The sequence below is a fragment of the Stegostoma tigrinum genome, chromosome 5 (assembly GCF_030684315.1).
Source record: "Stegostoma tigrinum isolate sSteTig4 chromosome 5, sSteTig4.hap1, whole genome shotgun sequence".
Taxonomy (NCBI): domain Eukaryota; kingdom Metazoa; phylum Chordata; class Chondrichthyes; order Orectolobiformes; family Stegostomatidae; genus Stegostoma; species Stegostoma tigrinum.
Window position 1 is genome coordinate 90,783,273 of NC_081358.1, and position 26,435 is coordinate 90,809,707.

Sequence of the window (26,435 nt, forward strand, 5' to 3'; positions counted from 1 at the left end):
GATGGTTGGGCCCTAGAACTCTCCTCGAGGAACTGTTACGGTGATAATTGATCTCCAACAGACACAACCCTCTTCTTTTGTGCCAGGTATGATTCCAACCAATGGAGAGATATATCCCCTGATTCCCAATGACTCCAGTTTGGCAAGAATTGAGTGGCCCTGCTGGAACCCCAGCTGAGCATCAGTGAGCAAGTTAGTGTTTAGCACATGCTGCTGATTATTATTGTTAATGATCTCTTACACCACTTTATTGATGTCTGAGAGTAAACTGAAGGCATTGTAGTTGTCCTGGTTGGATCTGTCCTGCTTGTTGCGTGCAAGAAATACCTGCGCAATTTTCCACATTGTCCTGTCAGTCAAATGTTGCCTGGATGTCAATATCACTTCTCTTATGGAGTTCAGTCCTTTTGTGCATGTTTGAATCAAGGTTGAATTGAAGTCAGGAGCCGAGTAGCGCTAATGGAACCCAAACTGAGCATCAGTAAACAGGTTAGTGCTAAACATGTGCTGCTTATTAGCATTGTTGGTGATCTCTTACACCACTTTATAGATGTTTGAGATTAGACAGATGGCATAGTGATTGTTCTGATTTCTGTGTGCAAGATGTACCTGGGTAATTTTACACATTGTCAGGTGTTTGCCAGCATTGTAGTTGTACTGGAACTGCTTGATAGGGCAAAACAAGTTCTGTAGCACAAGTCTTCTATATTACTGCTATAACGTTGTCTCTTTTGCAGTATGAAGTGCCTTCAGTTGATTTTTGACACATTGTGTGGTGAAATGAATTGGCCGGACACTAGTATCTGTGATGCTGAGCATCACCAGAACGGGCCAAGATAAGTCATCCACTTGACCCTTCTGACTGAAAATTGTTGCAAGTGCTCCAGTCTTCAAATTAATATGGGAGATTCCTCTGTTATTAAAAAGGACATTATTATGGAGCCTCCTTCTCAAGTGAGTTGTTTAATTGTCACCGCTGTTCATGACTGGACGTGGCAGGACTGCAGACCTTAGATCTGATCCATTGATTGTAAAATTGATCCCAAGACAATCAATTGCTGCTTATGCTAGTGAACACATAAGCAGTTCTGTGCTGTAGTTTCACTTGGTTGACACCTTAATTTTAGGTATACCTGATGCTGTTTCTGGCATGCCCTCCTGAAATTTTCACTGAACCAGGGTTGATCCCCTGACTTGATTTAACAACGGATTAAGAGAAATACCAGGCATGATGTTGCCAAAATGGTTCTGAGTTCGAACCAAGATATCCCAAGCTGTTAAACTCCTTATTGAAGATGGTTAAACCAGCTCCATTTCTTTATACATGAACCCCCTTGGTTGGTTGCAACAGGTTAATTTGAAAAGAATCCTTACCCAGGCCCAAATGAACTTATGTTTTAACAGCAGGGGATATAATCAGAGTTTCTTAAATTAACAAAAAGAGTGAATTTATTACTTGCCACATACAAAAAGAAATGTTAACAAATACAACACGAATATGCACAGATTCAAAATTAGAGATGAGTCCAAAAGGATAAACATTAATATAATCAAATATACAGATCAATCTTTGAATTATTCATGAAGAGCAGATAATTGAATGTTCCAGCTATTGCAGTCAGAGCTTACTGGTAGCATTGATATTACTAGTTGCACAGTTGATTTGACAATCCTTAGTTTTGCAGACTGTCTGAGATTCTGTAGTTGTAATTCCTCTTAAGTATGATTGAATTTCAACATTCCTGTTTTCCTTTGATCTGGCTGCTAGCTAGCTGACTTCAATGCTCAACATGACAGAGCATCTTTACACAAGGATTAACAAGAGGATAGTTCTTTGACCATGATATTCAAAGCAGGCTGGAGCTCAGGCTGATACACACATGAGCAATCAGTCCTACTCGCCCACTCCAGTGATGTTGAAATTGCTTCTTTAAACCACTGTGCTTGTGTTTTCATTAAAGGGAAAAACTCAAAATGTGTCTAGTTTGGGATAATCCACAGGGGTGTCTTGCTGTTATCAATTCCTTGTTATCTTTCCAGTCTGTTTTGACTTCAGTATGTGTGAAATTCTATTACTTCTCCCTCCAAACAAACAGTTAAATTTAATCTGCAACCATCCTGGTTCAATTAAATAGGTAAAGTCGCCATAGTCCCAAAGGACAATAGGGCTGCACACATTAGAGATAAATAACTGGTGATGGTTTTTACCTGAGGGTCACCACACCTCAGGGTAAGGGGATACATTGAGGAGGCAAGTCCTCCATCGTTACCTCAGCAAGTGCAGAAATTGGCATTACTGTGTATCGCAAACCAGCTAACTGAGCAAATTAGCCCTCTTTTAAAAAGAATACATTTTAAAATTCCAAGTTAAAAAGTGTCTACAGCACTTCTTGATCCTGACCGGTGGTTATGAAAGCTGCTGATGATGATCCACATCTACATAAAAGCATATTTCTGAATTGCTAGATCTGTTCAAAATCTGTCCCATTTAGCATCACGGTAATGCCACACAGCATGATAGTGGGTATTCCAAATGTGAAGATGAGACTTTGTCTCCATAGGAACGACATGGTGATCATTCTTACTAGCACTGTCTTGGACAGATGTATCTCCTACAGGCAAATTCATGATGATCAGATCAACTATGTTCATCTCTCTGGTTGGCTTCCTCACCACCTGTTGTAGATTCAGTCTCACAGCTATATAAGATATAGCTGGATGAACACAGCAGGCCAAGCAGCATCTTAGGAGCACAAAAGCTGACATTTCAGGCCTAGACCCTTCATCAGAAAAGGGGGTTGGGGAGAGGATTTTGAAATAAATAGGGACAGGGGGGAGGCGGACTGAAGGTGGATAGAGGAGAAGATAGGTGGAGAGGAGAGTATGGGTGGGAAGGTAGGGAGGGGATAGGTCAGTCCGGGGAGGATGGACAGGTCAAGGGGGCAGGATAAGGTCAGTAGGTAGGAAATGGAGGTGTGGCTTGAGGTGGAGGAGGGGATAGGTGAGAGGAGGAACAGGTTAGGCAGGCAGGGACAAGCTGGGCTGGTTTTGGGATGCCATGGGGGAGGGGAGATTTTGAAGCTTGTGAAATCGCACTGCAATCACAGCTATATGCCTTAGGTCTTATCCAGTTTGATCAGTAGATGTGCTGCTAAGCCACTCTTGGTAGCATCCTGAAAGACTCCCCACCAAGAATATATTCTGTTCCATTGCCATCCTGAATGCTTCCTCCAAAGAATGCTCAATATGGAGGAGTACAGATTTTTCAGCTGAGGGGGTGATATGTGGCAGTCAGTGGAAGATTTCCTTGCCCACGTTTGAAACATGTGATGCCATGCGGATGGTGACACATGATGTATGATTCTGTGAATATGATTATGTCAGATTTTTGCTTAACTATTCAGCGAAGCAGCTGTACCAGTCTTGGAACAACCTCCAAGATACCAGTAAGGATGACTCTATAGTGTCAACAGGGCTTGAGTTTGCCATTGTCATTTCTGGTGCTTAGGTCAGATGGCCTGATCAATTTCATTCCTGTGTTGAGACTTTTTGAGTAATTTTATAGAATTAAGTAGATTGTCGGCTATATCAGATTAAAAGTCAATGACATTGCTGTGGGTCTGCTATTAAATATAAGCCAGATCAGGTAAGGGCAGATTTCCTGCCCTGATGAAAATTAGTGAACCAAATGAGTTCTTACAACACTTGACTTATAGTTAATCATTAGACTTTACATTCCAGATTTATGCAATTCAAATTCCACCATCTGTCATGGCAAGATTTGAACCTGGAACCTCAGAGCAATACCTAGAATGCTGCATCACTACTCCTGCAACAACACCACTACACAGTCATATTTGCATTTGTACTCAGAAGCCCCATTCTGGATCCCTCCTGAGTTTCACAGAATCACACAAGCAAGTCTTCAACCAATCAACTCACTCCACGTAATATCAAGAAATGGCAAAATGCACCAGACACAGCATGGCTAAGGACCCTAACAACATTCAGCAGTCGCACTGAAGACTTGTGCTTAGGAATGAGCTACACCTCTAGCCAAGCTTTTCCAGTACAATCACAAACTGGCATCTACCAGACATTGTGGATAATTACCCAAGTCCTTTCCACACATGACAAATAGGATAAATCTAATCTGGTCAATTACTATTGTATCAGCCCACACTTGATGTCAATAAATTAAAGGAAGGTGCCAAAAAAGCAGAAATTGCTGTAAAAACTTGGCAGGTATGGCAGCATCTTTGACTTTGTCTGTTTAGATTGAGACTTTTTTTTATAAATTTAAAGGCTATCGGACTCTTGTTAGGATTATTTGTTATAAATTATTCAAAATATTTTTTATGAACTCTATTAATTTTAAATATGGCTATTTTGATGACTATTCCTTCACAGGAAAACCTTTGTAGTCAAAGAGGCTTGATTCCGAATACTGACATTGAGACATTTGAGATATTCATCACAAACAAGATCAGAGAGAAATATGACAAGATTCGAGAGCCATTACATTGGGTCTGAGTAGCAATTAATATGCTTCTTTAATACATTTCTAGATACAGTTTAGAGAGTCATTTATATGTTCCTAAATTTTGATCCAATTTTACAGAGAAATGAATCTGATCGCCTCTTGAATCAAACTAGTGATTTATTTGAATGTAGGATGAAAGCTTATAATACTACGAATAAATTTCTTTCTTCGTTCATTGATCATGTGAGTAATCTATTACATTTATCTACTCTGGAAGTGACAACAGTGTAATCCATCAGCCAGTTTTATACTTTTATGTTTATATTTGTCATGATAAAATAATTACTTTAGGTTGATAACTGGTTTATATATCTGAACAGAATCCTGATTGCTACATGCTTACCATACAGATATTTTTGTAAGTTATTAATTTTTGTAAATCATTATTTGGAAAATGATGTGCTTGGCTCATTAAAGCACTGCTTTTGATGCATTGACTGGAAATCCACCAAAATACAAGTCAAACCCCAAGCAGTGCCCCATAGGCCCTTCACCTGTATAAATTGGGAGCTCCAAAGAAGAAAGCTTGAATTAGATTAGATAGAATTTTCCCTCCCTGGTATGGCAAGAATAATAATGAGCAAGGTGACTGAATAGGGCAAGACAAAGAAATCAGATTCTTTATATTGAGGAAAATTCACTGATTTTACCTTAAAGCCTTAAATGGTGATTTCAGAATGCCAACTAGATTGTCTTCGTGTATTAATTCATTGCATCAATATCTTAACTTACTCTATTACGGATTACACTTGCAATTTTCCTCTCCACCAGTGAGAAACCTAATAGACAATAACTGACAGGTAAACAAGATCGGGTACCTGGCCACTTGTCTCTGCATCTCTTTCAATTCACAGAATGCTTGGACCTGTTATTTATCTCCAATTTCTATACATTTTCTTCTTTGGCACAACATTCCTGCAAAGTCCTTGACTACTCTTCTCATTACCCCTACATTCACACAATTTGGCATCAGCAAACCACCAGAATCACCACATCATCACACTTGGTCTTGGAGCAACTCAGTCACTACTTCAGGGCTTCAGCTATCTACTTTGATGCTGGGTCCTAGCTTGTAAACTGACTTCAGCACTTACAAAAAGGTATTCAGCCTCCATGGGTGACATTTTTTTTTGCACACAAGATCTGGAGTACTGAGCTACAGCCTGCCAGCCTCTGTGCTTTAGCTTGCTGTTCAATGAAGAAGAAAAAATAGGCAGCTTGTGGTAGTGGAAGTATTGAAGAGTAACTGCAACAGTCAGGCAGGGTGTGGACTTGTCACAGTGTGACATCATGATGTTCTAACATCAGAGATTCTGCACATGTCAGCAGCTTATATGGCAAACACATTGCATGGGCTTCTAATAACTGGCGATGACTGAAAGTCAAAGGGAACAGTACTTTGTGAGCTAAAGAGGAATTAGAGGAGTTGATGGAACCACCTCAGTCAGGCAGGAGCTACTGCCACAGTCATTTAAGGGGGTCATTTGATTACAGTCCTAGATGTTGATCATGGTCAGTCAGGCACTTGATCCAGTAGGAGTCCATGGATCCATGTCCTTGCAATTCAGGATTAGGCCATGATCAATCTTACAGGTCCAGGAATTACAGGCATATCAGTCAGGGTGCTATTGGGATGTCAGTTCAGCAAGTGGACTGTGGTCAATTCTTATGGTTAGGGCAATAATAGTCAAGGACTTGTCACAAGGGAATTCATGGCATCCTGGGGAAAAAAGGCAACTTAAGTCAATGGATTGGCATCAGTGTACTGATTCACTGAGGGAGTGGGGTCACTATGAAGGGGGCAGTTGCAGATAGTTGGGTGGGACTTCAAATGAATTGAAGTGAAGTTGGAGCTTTTGAAGGGTGTTTTGACAGGAGGTGGTAACTTTGCTACTTAAGGAGGGTGTGAAGACAACAAGGCCATGGGAATCTTCAGATATTTGGGCACTGGATCAAAAGTGGGCACATTTATTGATATGAAAGGGCTCAACAGAAATGGTAAGAAGCTGTATGTCATCCTTGCCACTGGGGTCAGAATTAACTGCTTTGATTCTGAGGCCTTGCTAGGTTAATTGCAGTAGTCATGCCTTCACTGATTAAGCGTTGTTACCTTCAATTTGCATTGCCTCAGGAGGTCAGTCATTGCCCAAAAATGCAGATTTGAAATGATGGCCTCACACTGTCAGGAGTATTGTGTGCTCCGATTCTTCGAGTCATGTAATCTCAACAGGTGGTACGATAACAAGGAACCTAGCAGTACAACCTGAAGTTCTCATTTGGCAGTCACATTTACAGCAAGTTCTAGAAGATAGTGGAAGACAATTGCAATAATCTCCCATTGAAATGTAAGTATGCAAGTACATGAGCTGTGATGTGGGAGGAAACATTTCCTTGTCTAGGAGGGGTTGATTCATAGTAGTTTACGAACAGAAATGTACTCCTAATATTGCAAAAATCATTGGTTGCCCACCCTATAATTGAATAAGTTTACTTACCTCAGTGTTCTTTACCAAGACAAGGCAGTGACCTCTTTAGAAAGTCTCCAAATCATAGTATGTGAGGTCATTAACAGTCTAATTCCTTCGTTATGTCCGTGAGGGCTCAGAGATTTCATTAATAATACTACATTATCTTTCTGACTTTCCCCACAGATTATCTGTTCATAGAAGTCGCATGGAGAATACAGTCACTGGAGTCCTTGTGACATTGCTTAAATCAAAGGCAATCCAAAAGGAGACAGTAATTAAAAATTTGTCAGAAAGCCCAGCAAATTCCACACAGCATCCAAAGGGAAGAGCAGCAAGACAAGATCATTTTTTAAAAAATTAACTCACAGGAGGAGGGTGTCACTGGCTGGCCAGCATTTATTGTCTAACTCTAACTACCCTTGAGCAAGTGGTGGCAAGCTTCCTCCTTGAATAGCTGAAGACCATTTGTTGGAGGTACACCCACCATGCGATTCAGGAGGGAATTCCAGGATTTTGACCTAATGACACTGAAGAAAAGTATTTCGAGTCAGGATGGTGAATAACTTTGGGGGGCAACTTTAGGCAGTGGTGTTGCCATGTATCTGCTGCCTTTGTCCTTCTAGATGGTGGTGTTTGTGGGTTTGGAAGTTGCTGTCAAAGGATTCCTGGTGAATTTCTGCAATGCATCTTGTAGAAAGTGTACACTGCTGATTCTGAGCATTGGTGGTAGACGCATTGAATGTTTGTAGATGTTAGGAGAAACAAAGCAAGGGCAAACATAATAAGCAGGAAGGTACCCAGAAAAGTAGAGGAAGTGGGGGACTTTAGACTGCATGTGCACAGGACTGTGAAGGTGAAAGGACAGATAGATAAGGTGATAAGAAGGCACTGGAGATGTTTTCCTTCCCTGTGGGGCTTAATGTCATCGTTCAATAATCTGTCACATCTGAAGCTATCTGTAGTTCAAAGAATTGAGAAATCAGTAATTTTTGGCAATTAGAACTCCTTACATCTTTGGGACATTGAAAGAGGCTGCTTCTTCTTTCAGTGGGTATTACTAAACCAGCCAAAGTTGTACTACAATTACAACAGGTAGAAATATATTCATGAAAATGCTGAGTTATTTGTAATCATGCTTCACTTATTTGCCTTCAGTATGTTTTCTTCTTCCTTTGTCTTCTACTACAACTATGTGCAGAACTGACCTCTGGGAGCTGGCTGGTGGGATTTTGCTCTGTAGATTTGGAAGGTTTGGGCAGCTGCTGTCTAATGCCTTTAAGCTTTGAGAATTTGCTGCCAGGATGTGGACTTACCCTCCTCAATTTATGGTTAATTTTAATTTATTCATGGATGAGGATGCACCAACTAGGCCAGTGCTTATTGCTCATTACTAATTAGGGAAAGTGTGGTGAGCTACCTTCTTGAAGCGCTACAGTCCTTGGAGTGTAGGATCACCCACAGTACTGTTCTAAAGGAGGTTCCAAGATTTATCAGTCCAGGCATAGGGCAGAGTCACAGAGTCATACAACGTGGAAACAGACCCTTCAGTCCAACCAGTCAATGCTGACCATAATCTCAAATTAAACGAGACCAACTTGCCTGTGCTTCAGTCATATCCCACCCAACATTTTATTCAAGTACTTATCTAAATGTCTTAAATGCTTTAACTATCCTCTCATCTAGCACTTCCAATAGAAGTTCATTCCAAACACAAACCACTCCACTGTGTAAAAAAAATATCCCTCTTGTCTTTTTTAAATCTTTCTCCTCTCACCTGAAAAATATGCCTCCTAGTCTTGAAATCCCCCACTCTAGGGAAAAGACACCTGCTATTCACCTTATCTACACCCCATTATTATTTTATAAACTTCTGTAAGGTCACCCTCAACCTAGCCTATCCAACCTTCCCTTACAACTCAAACCCTCCATTCCCAGCAACACCCTGGTAAATTGCTTGCATACCCTCTCTGGCTTAATAATATCCTTCCTACAAGTGCGAGACTAGAACTGAACACAGTTAGAATGTGTGGATCATGGAATATCTTCCTCAAATTCAGCTGTCACAGAAATTCATCACCACTCTCTAGCTGCATCATGATGACATGCAAGCTGTGATCTCACGAATGGATCCACCACTGATCCAATATAAGTGCAGTCTGGGACCAAGTAGGGTTGCATCAACGCACCAACACTCTTCTCCATCTTGCTTGCTGCAACATTTCACCCCATCTCCATGAAGCTTCCTGCCGGAGTGAAGCTAACCTACAGGATAAATGGGAATTATTCGACTTACGCCTTTAGGCCAGAACAAGACCGGCCCAACTTCTGTTATTAGCCTGCAGCACGCAGATGATGTCTGTGTGCGCACAGAGGCTGAGCTACAAACCATCACTGACATATTCATGAGAAAAGGAGCCTCAGAGCAAACATCCAGAAAATGAAAGCTCTCTACGAACCTGCTTCTGCCACACAACAGTGTCCCCAACCATCAAATGTCATGGTTAGCCCCTGGACAAGGTGGATAATTTGCCAAACCTTGGAAGCCTACAATTGGTGTGAAGCAACATTGAGGATGAAATCCAACATTGACTCTACTGCACCAATGCAGCATTTGGACAACTGAAGAATTTAGTGTTGCAAGATGGCAAAACCACCAACGGGACTACAGAGCAGCCAGGATCCTCAGCCTCCTGTCTGCACCAGAGGCTTGCTGTATGTAAAGCTGACAAATCAAATCTCTGGAGAGTTATATAGGTTATGTTGGAGCCATACAGTACTTTGATTAAACTACAACTGGAGTACTGTGTGTAATTTTGGTCACAGCATTCTCGGAAGGATGTAATTGCACTGCAGGTGGTGTCGATGAGAGTCACCAGGACTTTGCCTGAGATGGACCATTTCAATTTTGAAGAAAGGTTGGATAAGCTTGGGCTGTCTACTTTGGAGCAGAGAATTTTTTGGGGGGGAGGGGATATCCTTTAGAAGAGTATAACGTTATGAGGAGAGTGACAGGGTGGATCAAAAGCAGCCGTTCCCTTCAGTTGATATCAGAGATAATGGGAAGTGCAGATGCTGGAGAATCCAAGATAACAAAGTATGAAGCTGGATGAACACAGCAGGCCAAGCAGCATCTCAGGAGCACAAAAGTTGACGTTTCGGGCCTAGACCCTTCATCAGAGAGGGGGTTGGGCAGAGGGTTCTGAAATAAATAGGGAGAGACAGGGAGGCGGACCAAAGATGGATAGAGGGAAAGATAGGTGGAGAGAAGAGTATGGTTGGGGAGGTAGGGAGGGGATAGGTCAGTCCAGGGAGGACGGACAGGTCAAGGAGGCGGGATGAGGTTAGTAGGTAGGAAATGGAGGTGTGGCTTGAGGTGGGAGGAGGGGATAGGTGAGAGGAAGAACAGGTTAGGGAGGCGGGGACAAGCTGGGCTGGTTTTGGGATGCCATGGGGGAGGGTACGAGCTGGGCTGTTTTTGGGATGCAGTGGGGGAGGGGGAGATTTTAAAGCTTGTGAAGTCCACATTGATACCATTGGGCTGCAGGGTTCCCAAGCGGAATATGAGTTGCTGTTCCTGCAACCTTCAGGTGGCATCATTGTGGCACTGCAGGAGGCCCATGATGGACATGTTGTCTCAAGAATGGGAGGGGGAGTTAAAATGGTTCGCAACTGGGAGGTGCAGTTGTTTGTTGCGAACTGAGCGGAGGTGTTCTGCAAAGCGGTCCCAAAGCCTCCGCTTGGTTTCCCCAATGTAGAGGAAGCCACACCGGGTACAGTGGATTCAGTATACCACATTGGCAGATGTGCAGGTGAACATCTGCTTACTATGGAAAGTCATCTTGGGGCCTGGGATGGTGGTGAGGGAGGAGGTGTGGGAGCAAGTGTAGCACTTCCTGTGGTTGCAGGGGAAGGTGCCGGATGTGGTGGGGTTGGAGGGGAGTGTGGAGCGGACAAGGGAGTCACGGAGAGAGTGGTCTCTCTGGAAGGCAGACAAGGGTGGGAATGGAAAAATGTCTTCGGTGGTGGGTCGAATTGTAGATGGCGGAAGTATCAGAGGATGATGCATTGTGTCCGGAGGTTGGTGGGGTGGTTTGTGAGAACGAGGGGGATCCTCTTAGGGCGGTTGTGGCGGGGGCAGGGTGTGAGGGATGTGTTGCGGGAAATGCAGGAGACGCGGTCAAGGGCGTTCTCGACCACTGTGGGGGGAAAGTTACGGCCCTTGAAGAACATGGACATTTGGGATGTACGGGAGTGGAATGCCTCCTCCTGGGAGCAGATGCGGCAGAGGCGGAGGAATTGGGAAAAGGGGATGGAATTTTTGCAGGAGGGTGGTGGGAGGAGTTGTATTCTAAGTAGCTGTGGGAGTCGGTGGGCTTGAAATGGACATCAGTTTCTGGCTGGTTACCTGAGATGGAGACAGAGAGGTCCAGGAAAGTGAGGGATGTGTTGGAGATGGCCCAGGTGAACTTGAGGTTGGGGTGGAAGGTAACCAGCCCAGCTTGTCCCCACCTCCCTAACCTGTTCTTCCTCTCACCTATCCCTTCCTCCCACCTCAAGCCGCACCTCCACTTCCTACCTACTAACCTCATCCCACTTCCTTGACCCGTCTGTCCTCCCTGGACTGACCTATCCCCTCCCTACCTCCCCACCTATACTCTCCTCTCCACCTATCTTCTCCTCTATCCATCTTCAGTCTGCCTCTCCCTCTCTCCCTATTTATTTCAGAATCCTGTCCCCATCCCCCTTTTCTGATGAAGGGTCTAGGCCCGAAACGTCAGCTTTTGTGCTCCTAAGATGCTGCTTGGCCTGCTGTGTTCATCCACCTTCACAATTTGTTATCTCGTTCCCTTCAGTTGAAGGGTTAAAAACAAGGTGACAGGCGGGAGATTTAGAGCGGAAAAGTACTTTCACCCAGAGGGTGGTGTGAATTGGAAGGCACTGCCTGGGAGGGTAGTTGAGACAAGTAACCTCATAGCCTCTAAAAAGTACTTGGATAAGCACTCGAAGTGTCATAATATTCAAGACTATGGAGTTTGTATAGGAAAGTGGGACAATTGCAGTTTTAGTACATTTTTTCTGGTACAGACTCGATGGGGCAGAAAGCTTTGTCTGTACTGTACAATTAGATTATTTTGACTGAGCAGCAGTGTGGGCCTACCTTTGACATTTTTCCTTGCTGTCTATTATGTGTATTTTGTAATATCCCCTGAAATATCTGCTATTGAATTACTGTTGATCTATCAATCAACCTAATTTGCAAGTTCAATTTAATTAGCTCTGCTTTCATGCCTTCAAAATTATGCTTAGTTAATTGTTATAGTTTGAACCCACTCTTCTCTCCCTCTAACTGAACATAAAATCCAATCATTATAATCGCTGCTGCCTTCTGTTCCTGCTGCTGGCCTTGAAAACTTCCAGGATAGGGTCTTGCCAGTGGCTCTGACTGTCACAAATGCATTGAACTGTCATGCCACAAGCTTCCACCCAGAAACTAAATGAGGTTCTTTTCATATCTTTCTTCAGGCATTTTGTGTCATTCATGGAGAGTGAATTAATTCCTTTGAAAGGGGTACAGCAAGCATGAGGATTATGTTCAATTCCTCATGTCTTTTCCAAACTAATCTTGTGTGTGAGACCCATCTCTTGCTCCTTCAATCCTATCTATACCAATCTACTGGTCACTAGCTTCATTTCATGACCACCAAAATAGGTGATATTGTTCATAGCTTCCTTTTGTTGGGTAATGACATCCACCATTTCTAATTTGCGGTCAACATCCCAAACAACCTCATCTATCCCTGGCCCCACTTTACTTGCAAACTATCGCCCCATCTACAGCCAAACTGTCCTCATCCAAGTCCTTGAACATGGTGCCATTTCTAAAAGATCAGTGTCAATAATTCCTTTAAATCCTCAACTAAACCTTCCAATCATATTTTCTGCCATGTCATAGTACTAAAATTATGCAGAACTAAGTCACAAACCATACCTTACATGATAGCCCATGATGAATTGTCCATTCTTCTCCTTCTCAAATAACACAGGAGACGAGGACCAGAAGTAAACCACTCAGCCCTACAAGCCTGCTTCTCCATTCAATTTTATCATGGGTGATGAGCAATCCCAAAGCCACTTTCCCAGACTGTCCGCATATCACTTGATGTTATTGGTATCTAGAAATCTATTGATCTACCTTAAACATAGTCAATGATTCAGCTTCCACAACTTGCTAGGATGGAGAATTCCAAAGATTCACTCCCCATTAAGTGAAGAAATTCTTTTTTAGCTCAGTCTTAAATTACTTTCCCCTTATTCTGAGACTGTGTTCCCTGAATCCAGACACCACCTGCCCTAACCAGGTGAAACAGTTTTTCTAAGCCTATTCTGTCTAGCCCTTTAAGAATTTTGTAATTTTCCTTGAGATCACTTCTCATTCCTATGGACTCACGGGAGGACAGATCCTGTCTTCATAATCTATCCCAGGAATTAACCTAGTGAACATCAACTGCACTCCTTTAAGGCGACTATATCCTTCCTTGAATGAAGGGTCCATCTTTAATTTCATACAATCGAAGCAAGACATCTTTACTTTTCTACCAAATATATGAAGGCCAATATACCACCTCCCCTTTTAAATACTTTCTGTACCTGCATGTAAGCGTTCAATAATTTACAAGCAAGGACACCCAGGTCACTTTGGAAATCAACAGTTTTTGATCCCTCACCATTTCACAAATGTTTTGTGCCCAATTTCCCCGTACCAAAGTGGATAATATTCCATTTGCCCATATTCTTATACACTCACTCAGCCCGTCCAAATCCTCTTGTGTCATCTTCACAGTGCATTCTCAACTCATTTTAGGGAGGTAGTAACAGTGGTATTGTCACTGAACAAGTAATCCAGAAACCCAGCCTAATGCCCTCAGGCATAGATTCAAACACAATGTCTGATGGTGAGCTTTGACCTCAATAAGTATATGAAAATAAAAGATTAAAATTAAAACTAGTTTAATGGTCATGACTTAACCATGAGTTAATTGTCATAAAAAACCATTTGGTTCACTGTGGGGGAGACAATAGCCTTGTGGCTATCACTAGGCGATTTGTTCAGAAACTTGCCAATGTTCGAGAACTCAGGTTCAAATTCCACCAAGGCAAAGGGTGGAATTTTAATTCCGTTTAAAAAAAAACTGGAATTAAGAATCTATTGATGATCATGAAACCATTGTCAACTGTTGGAAGAAAAACCATCTGGCTCACTAATGCCTTTCAGGAGATGGAAATCTGCTGTCCTTACATAGTCTGACTTACATGTGATTCCACGTCCACAGCAATGTGGTTGACTCTCTACTGCCCTCCGAAATGGCCTAGCAGGCCACTCAGTATCAATCCAGAAATGGGTTTCTGAAGAGGGATCTCAACCTGAAACATCAACTTGCCTGCTTCTCTGACGCTGCCTGGTCTGCTGTGTTCTCCCAGCTCCATACTGTGTTACCACATTCAAATACAACAAAATTTCTGCAATATCCAGGCTTGGGCTGACAAGTGATAAGTAAGAGACAATCTAACCACCACGCTTTTACATTCGATGGTATTACCAACACTGAATCCCATACTATCAACATCCTTGAGGTTACCATTTTCAACTAGATGAGCCAAACAAACAGAGGCTACAAAATCTAGAAGTTAGGAATACTCTGGTGAGTAACTCATCTCCTGCTTCTCCAAACCCTGTCCATCAACTATAAGGCAAAATGCAGTAATGTCTTAGGATCCCTTCGACTTGCCTGCTCCAACAACACTTAAGAAGACCAACACCATTCAGGACAAAGCAGCACGCTTGATTTGCATATTTACAAACTTCCGCTCCCTCCATGACTGATGCTTATTAGCTGCAGTATATAGTATTTAGAAATTGCAGAAATTCACCTTAGACAGCACCTTCCAAACCCATGACCATTTCTTTCTTGAAGGACAAGGGCACCAGATATATGGGAACACCATCACCTGCAACTTCCCCTAGGAAATACATCACTGTTCCTTCACTGCCTCTGGGTCAAAATCCTGGAATTCACTTTCTGACAGTATTCTGGGTCTTCCTACAGCATGCAAGCTGAGCAGTTCAAGAAGGCAGCTCACCACTACCTCAAGGGCAACGAGGGCGACAATAAATGCCCTTTATCCTATGAATGAATAAAAGAAATGTCCTTTAGGGAAGTAAGTCTGTCATCCCTACCCGGTCTGGCCTACATGCGATTCCAAACCCACAGCAACGTGGTTGTCTCTTAACTGCCCTCTAAAATGGCTGAACAAACCACTCAATTATATAAAATTGCAACAAAGCATAAACAAAGCAATGAATGTTGACAAACTACCTGTGTAGATCTAGGTAGCAGAAATGACTATGGCAAACGCAGCCCTGTTGACCCTCCAAAATCCTACTTGTCAACATCTGGGCAAGAGCCAAGGAGAGCTCTCCTGCAGATTTGTTAGGCAATTGCCTGACTGGAATACTTATGGATTCATACCCACATTCCATACACCACCATCATCATGTCTGGGTATGTTCAGAACCACAGACATGACGTACCCACCAGATGTGGTGGCACAGTGCTACACAATCAGGAGGGAGTTGCTCAACATTACTTCTGTACTTCATTACTTCTATACTATAATCCAGGTAATTATTGACCGGTGAGCCTGACGTCAGTGGTAGGGAAGCTACTGGAGAAGATACTGAGGGATAAGATCTATTCCCATTTGGAAGAAAATGGGCTTATCAGTGATAGGCAACATGGTTTTGTACAGGGAAGGTCATGTCTTACCAACTTAATAGAATTCTTTGAGGACGTGACAAAGTTGATTGATGAGGGAAAGGCCGTAGATGTCATATACATGGACTTCAGTAAGGCGTTTGATAAGGTTCTCCATGGCAGGCTGATGGAGAAAGTGAAGTCACATGGGGTCCAGGGTGTGCTAGCTAGATGGATAAAAAACTGGCTGGGCAACAGGAAACAGAAGGTAGTAGTAGAAGGGAGTTTCTCAAATTGGAGACCTGTAACCAGTGGTGTTCCACAGGGATCTGTGCTGGGACCACTGTTGTTTGTGATATATGTAAATGATCTGGAGGGAGGTGTAGGTGGTCTGATCAGAAAGTTTGCTGATGACACTAAGATTGGTGGAGTACCTGATAGTGAAGGGGATTGTCAGAAATTACAGCAGAATATAGACAGACTGGAGTGTTGGGCAGATAAATGGAAGATGGAGTTCAATCCGGGCAAATGCGAGGTGATGCATTTTGGAAGATCAAATTCAAGGGCGAACTATACAGTAAATGGAAAAGTCCTAGGGAAAATTGATGAACAGAGAGATTTGGGTGTTCAGGTCCATTGTTCCCTGAAGGTGACAATGCAGGTCAGTAGGGTGGTCAAGAAGGCATATGGCATGCTTTCCTTCATTGGGCGGGGTATTGAGTACAAGAGTTGGCAGGTCATGTTGCAGTTGTATAGGACTTTGGTTCGGCCACATTTGGAGTACTGTGTGCAGTTCTGGTCGCCATATTACCAAAAGGATGTGGATGCTTTGGAGAGGGTGCAGAGGAGGTTCACCAGGATGTTGCCTGGTATGGAGGGTGCTAGCTATGAAGAGAGGTTGAATAGATTAGGATTATTTTCATTAGAAAGACGGAGATTGAGGGGGGACCTGATTGAGGTCTACAAAATCATGAAGGGTATAGACAGGGTGGATAGCAAAAAGCTTTTTCCCAGAGTGGGGGACTCAATTACAAGGGGTCATGAGTTCAAAGTGAGAGGAGGAAAGTTTAAGGGAGATATGCGTGGAAAGTTCTTTACACAGAGGGTGGTGGGTGCCTGGAATGTGTTGCCAGCGGAGGTGGTAGACGCAGACATGTTAGCGTCTTTTAAGATATATTTGGACAGGTACATGGATGGGCAGGGAGCAAATGGACACAGACCGTTAGAAAATAGATGACAGGTTAGACAGAGGATCTTGATCGGTGCAGGCTTGGAGGGCCGAAGGGCCTGTTCCTGTGCTGTAGGTTTCTTTGTTGTTTCTCTTTGTTGTTTCATCAGGCATTCGGTCAAATGTAGGCAAGGAAATTTCCTGCTGATTACCACACACCATTCATTCCTCAATTGATATTCCTCCATAACCAACACGATTTGGAGGAAGCACTGACAGTGGCAAGCGCACAGTATGTATTCTACTGCTTCACCACTCTTGATCAAGCTGGGTGAGCCTAAAGGACGTAACTGCAAGAATGGGACTGCTGTAGATGACGAAGAAGCAAGAGGGAAAAATCTACTTAACATTGTCTGCACCAATCTACCAGTTTTGTTGCACATCTTGTGAAAACAAAGTCTGTCTTCACAATGTGGAAATCATTTGTTGTAATTTGTGAAATTACCACCATGATGAATCGAGCAAACTTTGAACAGTTGAGGCAATTAGGCATCCGTGAGATCTGTGGGCCATCAGCAGTGGTAGAATTGTATTCAACCACACTATAACCTCACAGCCCGACAATTCCTCCACTCTACTGCTACCACCAAACCAAGGGATTAACCCTGGTTTAATGAAGGGCGCAGGAAGACATGTCAGGAGCAGCGTCAGGCATACTTAAAAATGAACTATTAACCGAGGGAAGCTATAGTGCAAGACTATTTGCACTCCAAACCAGCATTCAATAAACAGAGCTAACTGATTCCACATCCAGTGGATCAGATTTGAGTTCTGCAGCCTCGCCTGATCCAGTTATGAATGATGGTGGCAAATGAAAGAACTTTCTGAAGGAGAATGTTCCACAATTAGCTCCATCCGCCATAATTGGGAATCTCTGTACATCTGTGCAAAAAAAATGCTAAATTTGTGCAAGCATTTTCAACCAAGTGAACAATTCATCTTGGCTTCCTCTTGTAGTCCATGAATCCCAGATGCTAGCATTCATCCGGTTCAAATCTCTGTGGTTTCAAGAAATGGCTGAATACTCCAAAAGCTGTAGGCTCTGAAACATTTCAGCAGTAGTATTGAAAACTTGTGCTCCAGAGCTAATGGTGCCCTAGCCAAGCTGTTCAAGTCCACTTTGGATTTGAAATGTTAACACTGTGTCTCTCCCTAGAGATGCTGAGAGACTTGCTGAATTTTTTACAGCATTTGTGTTTTTTATTTCAGATCTCCAGCAACCAGAGTATTTTGCTTTATCAATCAGAATTCCTCCACTGAACTACCTCCAATGCATTTACATCCTATTTACATAAGGAGATCAAAACTGCACCCGATATTCAAGTTGTGGTCTCACCAATGCCTTTTTAACTGAAACATAACATTCTTATTTTTGTATTGAATAGCTCTCATACTAAAGAATAACATTCTGTCAGCCTTCTTGATTGCCTGCTGTGTCAGAATATTCATTTATTGTGATTCCTGCACTATCCTCCAAAGAATTGTGCTTGGGTCCCTCCTGCTACTCATTGACTCTTAGAAATGACATCATGCCAAAACACAACTTTGGTGTGGGTACAAGTCTAAATTGGGCATTGGGAAGCCAGATCTAAACCATTTGGCTTTCACAATGACAGGACAAGGACTAGTATATCACTTGCTGTCAAGAGACAAGTTGGCATTTTCAGTTGCATTTTAGCAGAATGAACAGATATGAGTTTGGTGAATGTGTATTTTAAAATGTCAATAACTTTCTAAAAATCTAGTCCAGTCTGCAAAAGCAATTAACTGTTGTTTACACTATAAATAAAGTTAGTAACTAAAGTAAAGCTAGTTAAGCAAATTAAGAAACAATGGGAAAAACTGTAGATGCTGTAAATCAGGAACAAAAACAAAGTAGCTGGTAACCCTTCCTCAGAGGAAGGGATCTTCTGGGGAAGGTCACCGGACCCAAAATGTTAACTCTTTTTTCCTTCACAGATCCTGCCAAATCTGCTGAGCTTTTCCAGCAACTTTGTTTTTGTAAGCAAATTAAGTAGTTAAGTAAAGTTAATAGTAAAGTAAGATAACAAAGTGTGGAGCTGGATGAACACAGCAGGCCCAGCAGCATCTCAGGAGCACAAAAGCTGATGTTTTGGGCCTAGACTCTTCATTAGAAAAGGGGGATGGGGAGAGGGTTCTGGAATAAATAGGGAGAGAGGGGGAGGCAGACTCAAGATGGATAGAGGAGAAGATAGGTGGAGAGGAGAGTATAGGTGGGGAGGTCGGGAGGAGATAGGTCAGTCCGGGGAGGACGGACAGGTCAAGGGTGTGGGATGAGGTTAGCAGATAGGAAATGGAGGTGCGGCTTGAGGTGGGAGGAGGGGATAGCTGAGAGGAAGAACAGGTTAGGCAGGCGGGGATGAGCTGGGCTGGTTTTGGGATGCAGTGGGGGGAGGGGAGATTTTGAAGCTGGTGAAATCCACATTGATACCATTAGGCTGCAGGGTTCCCAAGAGGAATATGAGTTGCTGTTCCTGCAACCTACTGGTGGCATTGTTGTGGCACTGCAGGAGGCCCAGGATGGACATGTCGTCTAAGGAATCCCCTCCCTACCCCCCAACCCATACTCTCCTCTCCACCTATCTTCTCCTCTATCCATCTTCAGTCCGCCTCCCCCGTCTCCCTATTTATTTCAGAATCCTGTCCCCATCCCCCTTTTTTGATGAAGGGTCTAGGCCCGAAACATCAGCTTTTGTGCTCCTAAGATGCTGCTTGGCCTGCTGTGTTCATCCAGCTCCACACTTTGTTATCTCAGATTCTCCAGCATCTGCAGTTCCCATTATCTTTAATAGTAAAGTAATTCAGTTCGTAAAGTAAGTAACCTAAAGTACCAAATATTTGGTCTGCTCTTTAACAATGTCTATGTTATTGATGTAATATGTTGCCAACATACAAGAATCTATATATGTTGACAGCAAGCTAAACTGACCTGCCCGCACAATAACCATCAAGACCCCTGTAGATAAAACTTTTGCTGGTGCCAACAATGTGCCATTTAGCTTCTCTGAAACAAATAAATATTTCTCCTTATGGTACAAGCAATTGATAGTTCAGCTGAGGTTCTGATTTCTTTCTATGAAGAATAATACAAGGATGTACAATATTGCATCTACTTGGAATTAATTTCACACCAATGAACTTTCTCATTTACTTCTCAGTATTGTTAAACATTGTCAGCTGCATTCACTTGTTCTAATGCTTACTCCCAGTGTAGGCCTCTGTGGCACCATCTACTCACATCTCTTGTAAGAAGAACTCCTAAGGTATTATGTTGAATATATTGTGTTTATAACATCGCTGCAGTTTGAAATACAAACTAAACAATTCCTGTTAACGGGGCAAACAGCCATCCAAGAGTATATAATAGGCCCAATTTTTCAATTTATAGCCAATTAGCTTTCAGTTCTGACTCCATGAATTTTGGTTTATGGAGTTTCACAGCAGGTAATGTTTCTAGATTAAAGAAAGAAAAGACTTTTGTGTCACAGTGGTAATATGCCAACCTCAATGCCCAAAGCCTGGGTGTAAGTCCGACCACCATACAAAAGTAGGTCTTAACATGTTCCACATGCACAGAGCCCAATCAAATTAAAAGGGACTCCAATCTGAAATATGACCTGGACAACCATTTTCCTGGAAATATTTTGCTTGAGTTTTTATTTTAGATTTCTGAAATTTAAAACTCTTTAGAAAAAATAATATTTAAGTGATTCTTCCTGTTCAGACAGTTACTCAATAAAGCACTGAATTTATATTTTTTGCATTGCTACAGGCAATTCGAGACATGGATTACATTGTACAAGATAAACTATTATTAGAAAAATTAATTGGAATGGAGCTACATGAGCCTATGGACAAAACCATTTTCTACAATGGTATAACTTCCATTTATAAACTCTGAGTCTCCTTCTTTCTATAATTACTCATTTCCACTGATCTAATAATAAGTTGTAACGTCTTAAAAGAATTCATTAAGTCAATTCATATTTCACCACAGAAAAAAGATAATTTGGAACCACTGGTATAAGAAAAAGAACTTTGAAACAAATATTTCATTTCATTTGATTAAATATGTTTTTAAATAATATTAGTGAATGTTTCGGTTGTAATAAGACAAACTAGCGATGGAAATGGTTTCATTTTCAAATGTGTTGTCAAGTAACAACCTTATTTATATCACAAATGGACAAACAGAATTTGATGAAATAACAAAATAAGTATTTTTCAGTTGTAAGAACACAGCTAGTCTTGGGAATCTATCACCATTTTGATTATTTTAACTATTTTGTTTTAACTGATATTTTATCAGTTACTTTTAAATCTAATTTTGTCTTGGACATTAAGATCTGACCATTCTGAAATAAGTATTTTTCTTATGTGATATTGATTTCAATGGAGCAGGCTAGTTTTTATAAAAGTATTGTACAATTGTACAATGTGAAGTTAGCATCCCCGGGTTCACCCTGCGTTTTCTTGTAGCCAGATAGTAAATATACAGGTTTCTACTGAATGAATATGTTTAGCAACGAATATGCTTTAAACAGTCCACCAGATCAGAAATGACTCATCAATCGCTTTAAAGTGAGATAAATTATGTGTGTTATTTTGTTTCCAATAATCAGTAATCAAATTAAAGTTGTGATCTTTGGTCTAAATTGCATTATGATATATCAAAAACAGAATGTTTATAATTTGAAACAAATCAGATCTTCAAATTGTCAAAAAGTTGCAAAGATATTTTCTTACTTTGGGTCAATACTAAAAATTTTCTTTCTGCTTTGGCTTAGATGAAAAGCTTTCATTCACTGAAGTTCTGTACTATGGCAATGAAAGCACTCTTCTTACTTTCGATACTCTGTTTTTCTGTATTGTGGACCTTGCTGCTCAAAGTTTCATTTTTGCTGCATTTCTAACTTATATACAACAAAAGGTATGGCTAATTTCAAATCTGTGGTCATATGTATTTTTAAGTAATGTGAACAGGAAAATAAAAGACTGTCAATTCCCTTTAGAACTTGTAGCTTGCATCCAGTTATCATCCAGTGTTATATGGTATTAGTTGTGGTTCACTTGATACCACATTCACCCCTGAATTCAAAGTTTGTTGCTTTAAAGTCTCAATCCTGCATCTTGAGTTCAAAAATCAAGCGTGAGACTTTGGGGATGTTAGAGGTATGGCCTTTTGGTAGCGATTTTAAATCAAGGACTCATTTCTCTCTCAGAAGTCTATAAAAAATTCCCACGGTATTGTTTCATAAAAGACCATGGCACGCCCGCTATCTTCGATAAATATCAGTGAAAACAATTTTTCTGGCAATTACAACATTGCTATCTATGAAATCATGATTTGTGTGAATTAGCAGCCAGGTTACATTACATTAATGACTATACTTCAAAACATACTTCTCTAGGGATGTCCAAGTCCAGGTCATTAATATGTATCAAAACAGCAGTGGAAAAAACAACATCCAATTTAGAATAACAAATTGTGGAGCTGGATGAACACAGCTGCTTGGCCTGCTGTGTTCATCCAGCTCCACACTTTTGTTATCTCGGATTCTCCAGCATCTGCAGTTCCCATTATCTCTGATCCAATTTAAAAAAAACATTTTTCACTACACTTTTCTTTATGACCCTCAGGCAATGTCACATCCATATTTTCACTGTTTCTTTGACCCTAGTGACTTTAATTTTGCTATAAAGCCTATTTTGTGGTGTTTTCTCAAATGTAGTTCAAAGATACATCAACTGCCCTATCCTAATCAATCTTTTTAATTACTTCATCAAAGAATCAAGTTGATCAAATATAATTTGCCTTTATCAAATCTGTGCTAACTTTTATTTATCAACCCACAATTTTCTAAAGGCCAACTAACTTTATTTTGTTGCTGGGTATACACCTCTGTCCTTTTGATGAACTAAAAGTTGAATTCCACAGGTATTTTGCATTGGCTTCAATGTAGAGGATGCAAGTGACATCTCGGAAGCATCTACAAATGAGGAAATGGAAAAGAAGGAAGGTATTACTATCACCAAGAAAGTGGTACTGAGCAAATCATCAGAGCTGTGCATGGATAAGTCCTTGAGTCCTGATCGACTTCATCTCGGGATTAAAAAAAGTGACTAGTGAGAAACTAGTGAATATAATTCCATTATCCAAAAAGAAATGGAGACAAAAAGCAGGAAGCTACACGTCAATTAGCTTAGGAGCTGTTATACTTTAGAGCAGGGCACTTAGAAACACAGTGGCTCAGTGGTTAGCACTGCAGCCTCACAGCGTCAGAGACCCGGGTTCGATTCGAGCCTCAGGCGACTGTCTGTGTGGAGTTTGCACATTCTCCCCATGTCTGTGTGGGTTTCCTCTGGGTACTCCAGTTTCCTCCCACAGTCCAAAGATGTGCAAGCTAGGTGGATCGGCCATGCTGAATTGCCCATAGTGTTCATGGGTGTGTGGGTTATGGGGGTGGGTTTGGGAGGGATGCTTCAAGGAGCAGTGTGGACCTGTTGGGTGGAAGGGCCTGTTTCCACACTGTAGGGAATCTAATTTAATAAAAGTTCAAGGTAATTAGAAATAACAAGGTGTAGAGCTGGATGAACACAACAGGCCAAGCAGCATCAGAGGAGCAGGAAAGCTAATGTTTCGGGTCTAGATTCTTCTTCAGAAAACAAGGTAATTAGGCTGTTTCAGTATGGTTTTATGAAAGGGAAATCAGCATCATATTTGGCCAATTTATTGGAGTTCTTTGAAGAAGTAATATGTGCTATGAATAAAGAGGATTGTGATTCATGTAAATAATGTTTTCTTCCATGTAGTTGCTGATGTATATTTCAAAACGATGTTCAGCCAGCAGAAGGCTCAGTGTTTCTTCCTTAACAATTGAATGTTTTCATTGACATGCAGTCAGTCAGTTTAAATAATAACTGGCAGTCTTTCAATCATCTCATTATCTTGCAGTAAATCACCAATGTTGTTAATATCAACAGTTTGAAGGGCTTGTCATTCTTAGGTGTGGATGAAACTGGTGCTGTTGTCAGTACAGCCTTTTCAAGGGCACTTTGAAACTCATACTCCCATTCAAATGTTGTGCCTTTTATGAACAAGTCTGTTAAAGGCGTAATGAGACTGCTGAGTTTCAGAACAAACGTGCAATAAAATCCACTCGTCAACATAACTTAAAATTCCCCTTTCTGTCCAAGATAAAAGCCATTCCAAAATAGCCTGTACTTTAATTTCTCTAGGCTTCAGATTCCCCCGCAGGTTTCTGATATCCTCCCATTTCCCCAATAAGCAAGCAATTCCTCCAACCCAGTAATTTACTCTTCTACCATCATGCCATGAATTCCACCCAATTCCCTACCACCAAGCACCTGTTATCTCTAGCACAACCAGACTTGTAATCTCCTCCCCTGGTCTGTAATGCATTCTCTGAGTTCCCCTTTTCTCCCTTCAGGGTCAGTAGACTACCCGATAAACTACTTATCTTCAACCCTCTTTGAGATTAGCACTTCCTCTGCCTTATAATCAACACTAACCTTTCCATGTGATTTACCTTCTCCTGTGGTCTTCACCAACCATGTTCTTTTGTTTTTTGCAGCATCTCCCCAATTCACCAGTTAGCTTGACAGAAATATGTGTCTTTTCAATACAAGTTACAAATACCATCGAAACACATCAAAATTTGATTCTTCACAATACTTAGTGTTTGTATATTTATTGTATTTAATTTTACTACGGTGGAGGACATTAGCTGGGCATTCACCTAAGCTCTTCTAAATAGATACAGAGTGAATATATAGTTGTGGGTTAGGAGGTTTATACATGTAATGTATACTCTCTAAATAAATGCTTAGAAATGGTAAGTGTCAGCAAACATGTGCTGCAGCTTTTAAAGTCAATGCTAGTTGAGAAAGCAATTCAATACCAATTGTAAAATGTAAATGCCTTACCCAGCAGTTATAAAGGGACAGCCCCCACTCTCCTACAGTCCTGAACCAGTGAAACACAGAAGTAGATACATTTCAGGGTCTCAAACAGACATCACTTTTGAGGGTATTAACTGCCCACACAAACCCAAACTCATCTTGCCCTGCATAGGAATATTCTACCCACTGTCTCCAAAATAAAATTTGAAGAAAAATCAGCCAGAGCTGATGCTACTAATTACCCTCCAGTAACTCCTAGGGATTATGAGAGGTTGATAGAATTAAATCGTGTTATAATGAGCTTTGTAATCAGTAAAAATTCAAGTGCTCAATGACCCCAATTGACCAGAGTTCAAGTTCAAAACTTGGAGAAAATAAGTCACATAGCCTCATTATTTTATTTAAAATTCCAACCTGCCTTGCCTCAGGCTTTGTTAAAGATGATTAGTTTTGATCAGAAGCTAAAAAAACCTAATGGTTCTGCACTTTTCTCTAAAATTATTGTTTTATTCTTTCTGATTCAAAGGTTATTCAGTTTATTCGCCTTGCAGCAGGACGCAAGAACTTAGTTGCAAAAACACTAGTTGATGAAAGATTTCTTCTCTGAAATGCAGAGACCAAGGAGTTCATTAGGAGCATGGGCTGTCCAAGTGGAACTCCACTACTACAAGATTCTAATATTCTTGGACTTGTTTTACATAATTTTCACTAAACAAAAACAATCCTGTTACTACTGTTTTCCTTTGCTGGGGTACAAATTGTTCCAACAGTCTTTACAGTATTGTGTTGTCTAGTGTTCCGTTCTAATGTCTTAGGTGAGTTTGTAATTTGACAAGTAACAAGCACCTGTGTATTTAGTTTTTTCTCCTTCCTTTTCCTTTTCTGCATTTGCATTGCCAGGTAACATGCTTCCACCAAATGAGTGAGTAGGTAGCTTTAGCTGAGCAATGTTATTCTGTATCTTTGTTAGAATATATTGGCATATGACCCTTATCATTCTTTACGATATCAAATTGGATCAATTTACTTGATTGAATCGATCTTTATGAATGCTGCGTTCTTTGTTAGGAATCGTCATAATCTTTTGTTGACATAAAATGTCAAATAAAAATTTAACAACTTTAAAAGAACATTACATTTTTGTGTTTATTACTGAATATAATTGCATTTATTCGTGACTAAGATAAACAAATTAATATCACTGCTAAAATTTGAAGCAGCCTCCCATTAAAGAAGGAGCCAGCACTTGTACCTCTATGGATGGTTCCCATGAAATTAGCTAACATAATTACAAGGGAAAAGTTGGACTACTGAATCCAAAGTCTAACTCCTGAGTAGCTACTAAACTGACTCCATCATTAACTCTCTCACAACCTCTAGATCCTTGACACCACAGATCCTGGTTCAACACCCCTTGCAGTGCTGACAGTTATCACCTCTAGGACTCTATACCCCACCGGGACCTGTCACTCCCACCTGGGGAAACAGCACCCTCTTTG

At 41.2% G+C, this 26,435-nt stretch overlaps 1 protein-coding gene across 1 annotated transcript in view; it reads left to right on the forward strand.

Moving 5' to 3' along the window:
• Nucleotides 1-25,543, forward strand: part of tmem67 (transmembrane protein 67) — a 151,494-nt gene extending 125,951 nt beyond the window's left edge. The window contains exons 25-29 of the mRNA XM_048529274.1: nt 4,411-4,527; nt 4,622-4,726; nt 20,786-20,888; nt 21,801-21,943; nt 25,463-25,543. Of these exons, the coding sequence (XP_048385231.1) occupies nt 4,411-4,527; nt 4,622-4,726; nt 20,786-20,888; nt 21,801-21,943; nt 25,463-25,543 (549 nt within the window). The remainder of the gene's footprint in view (nt 1-4,410; nt 4,528-4,621; nt 4,727-20,785; nt 20,889-21,800; nt 21,944-25,462) is intronic.
• The last annotated feature ends 892 nt before the right edge of the window (nt 25,544-26,435 follow it).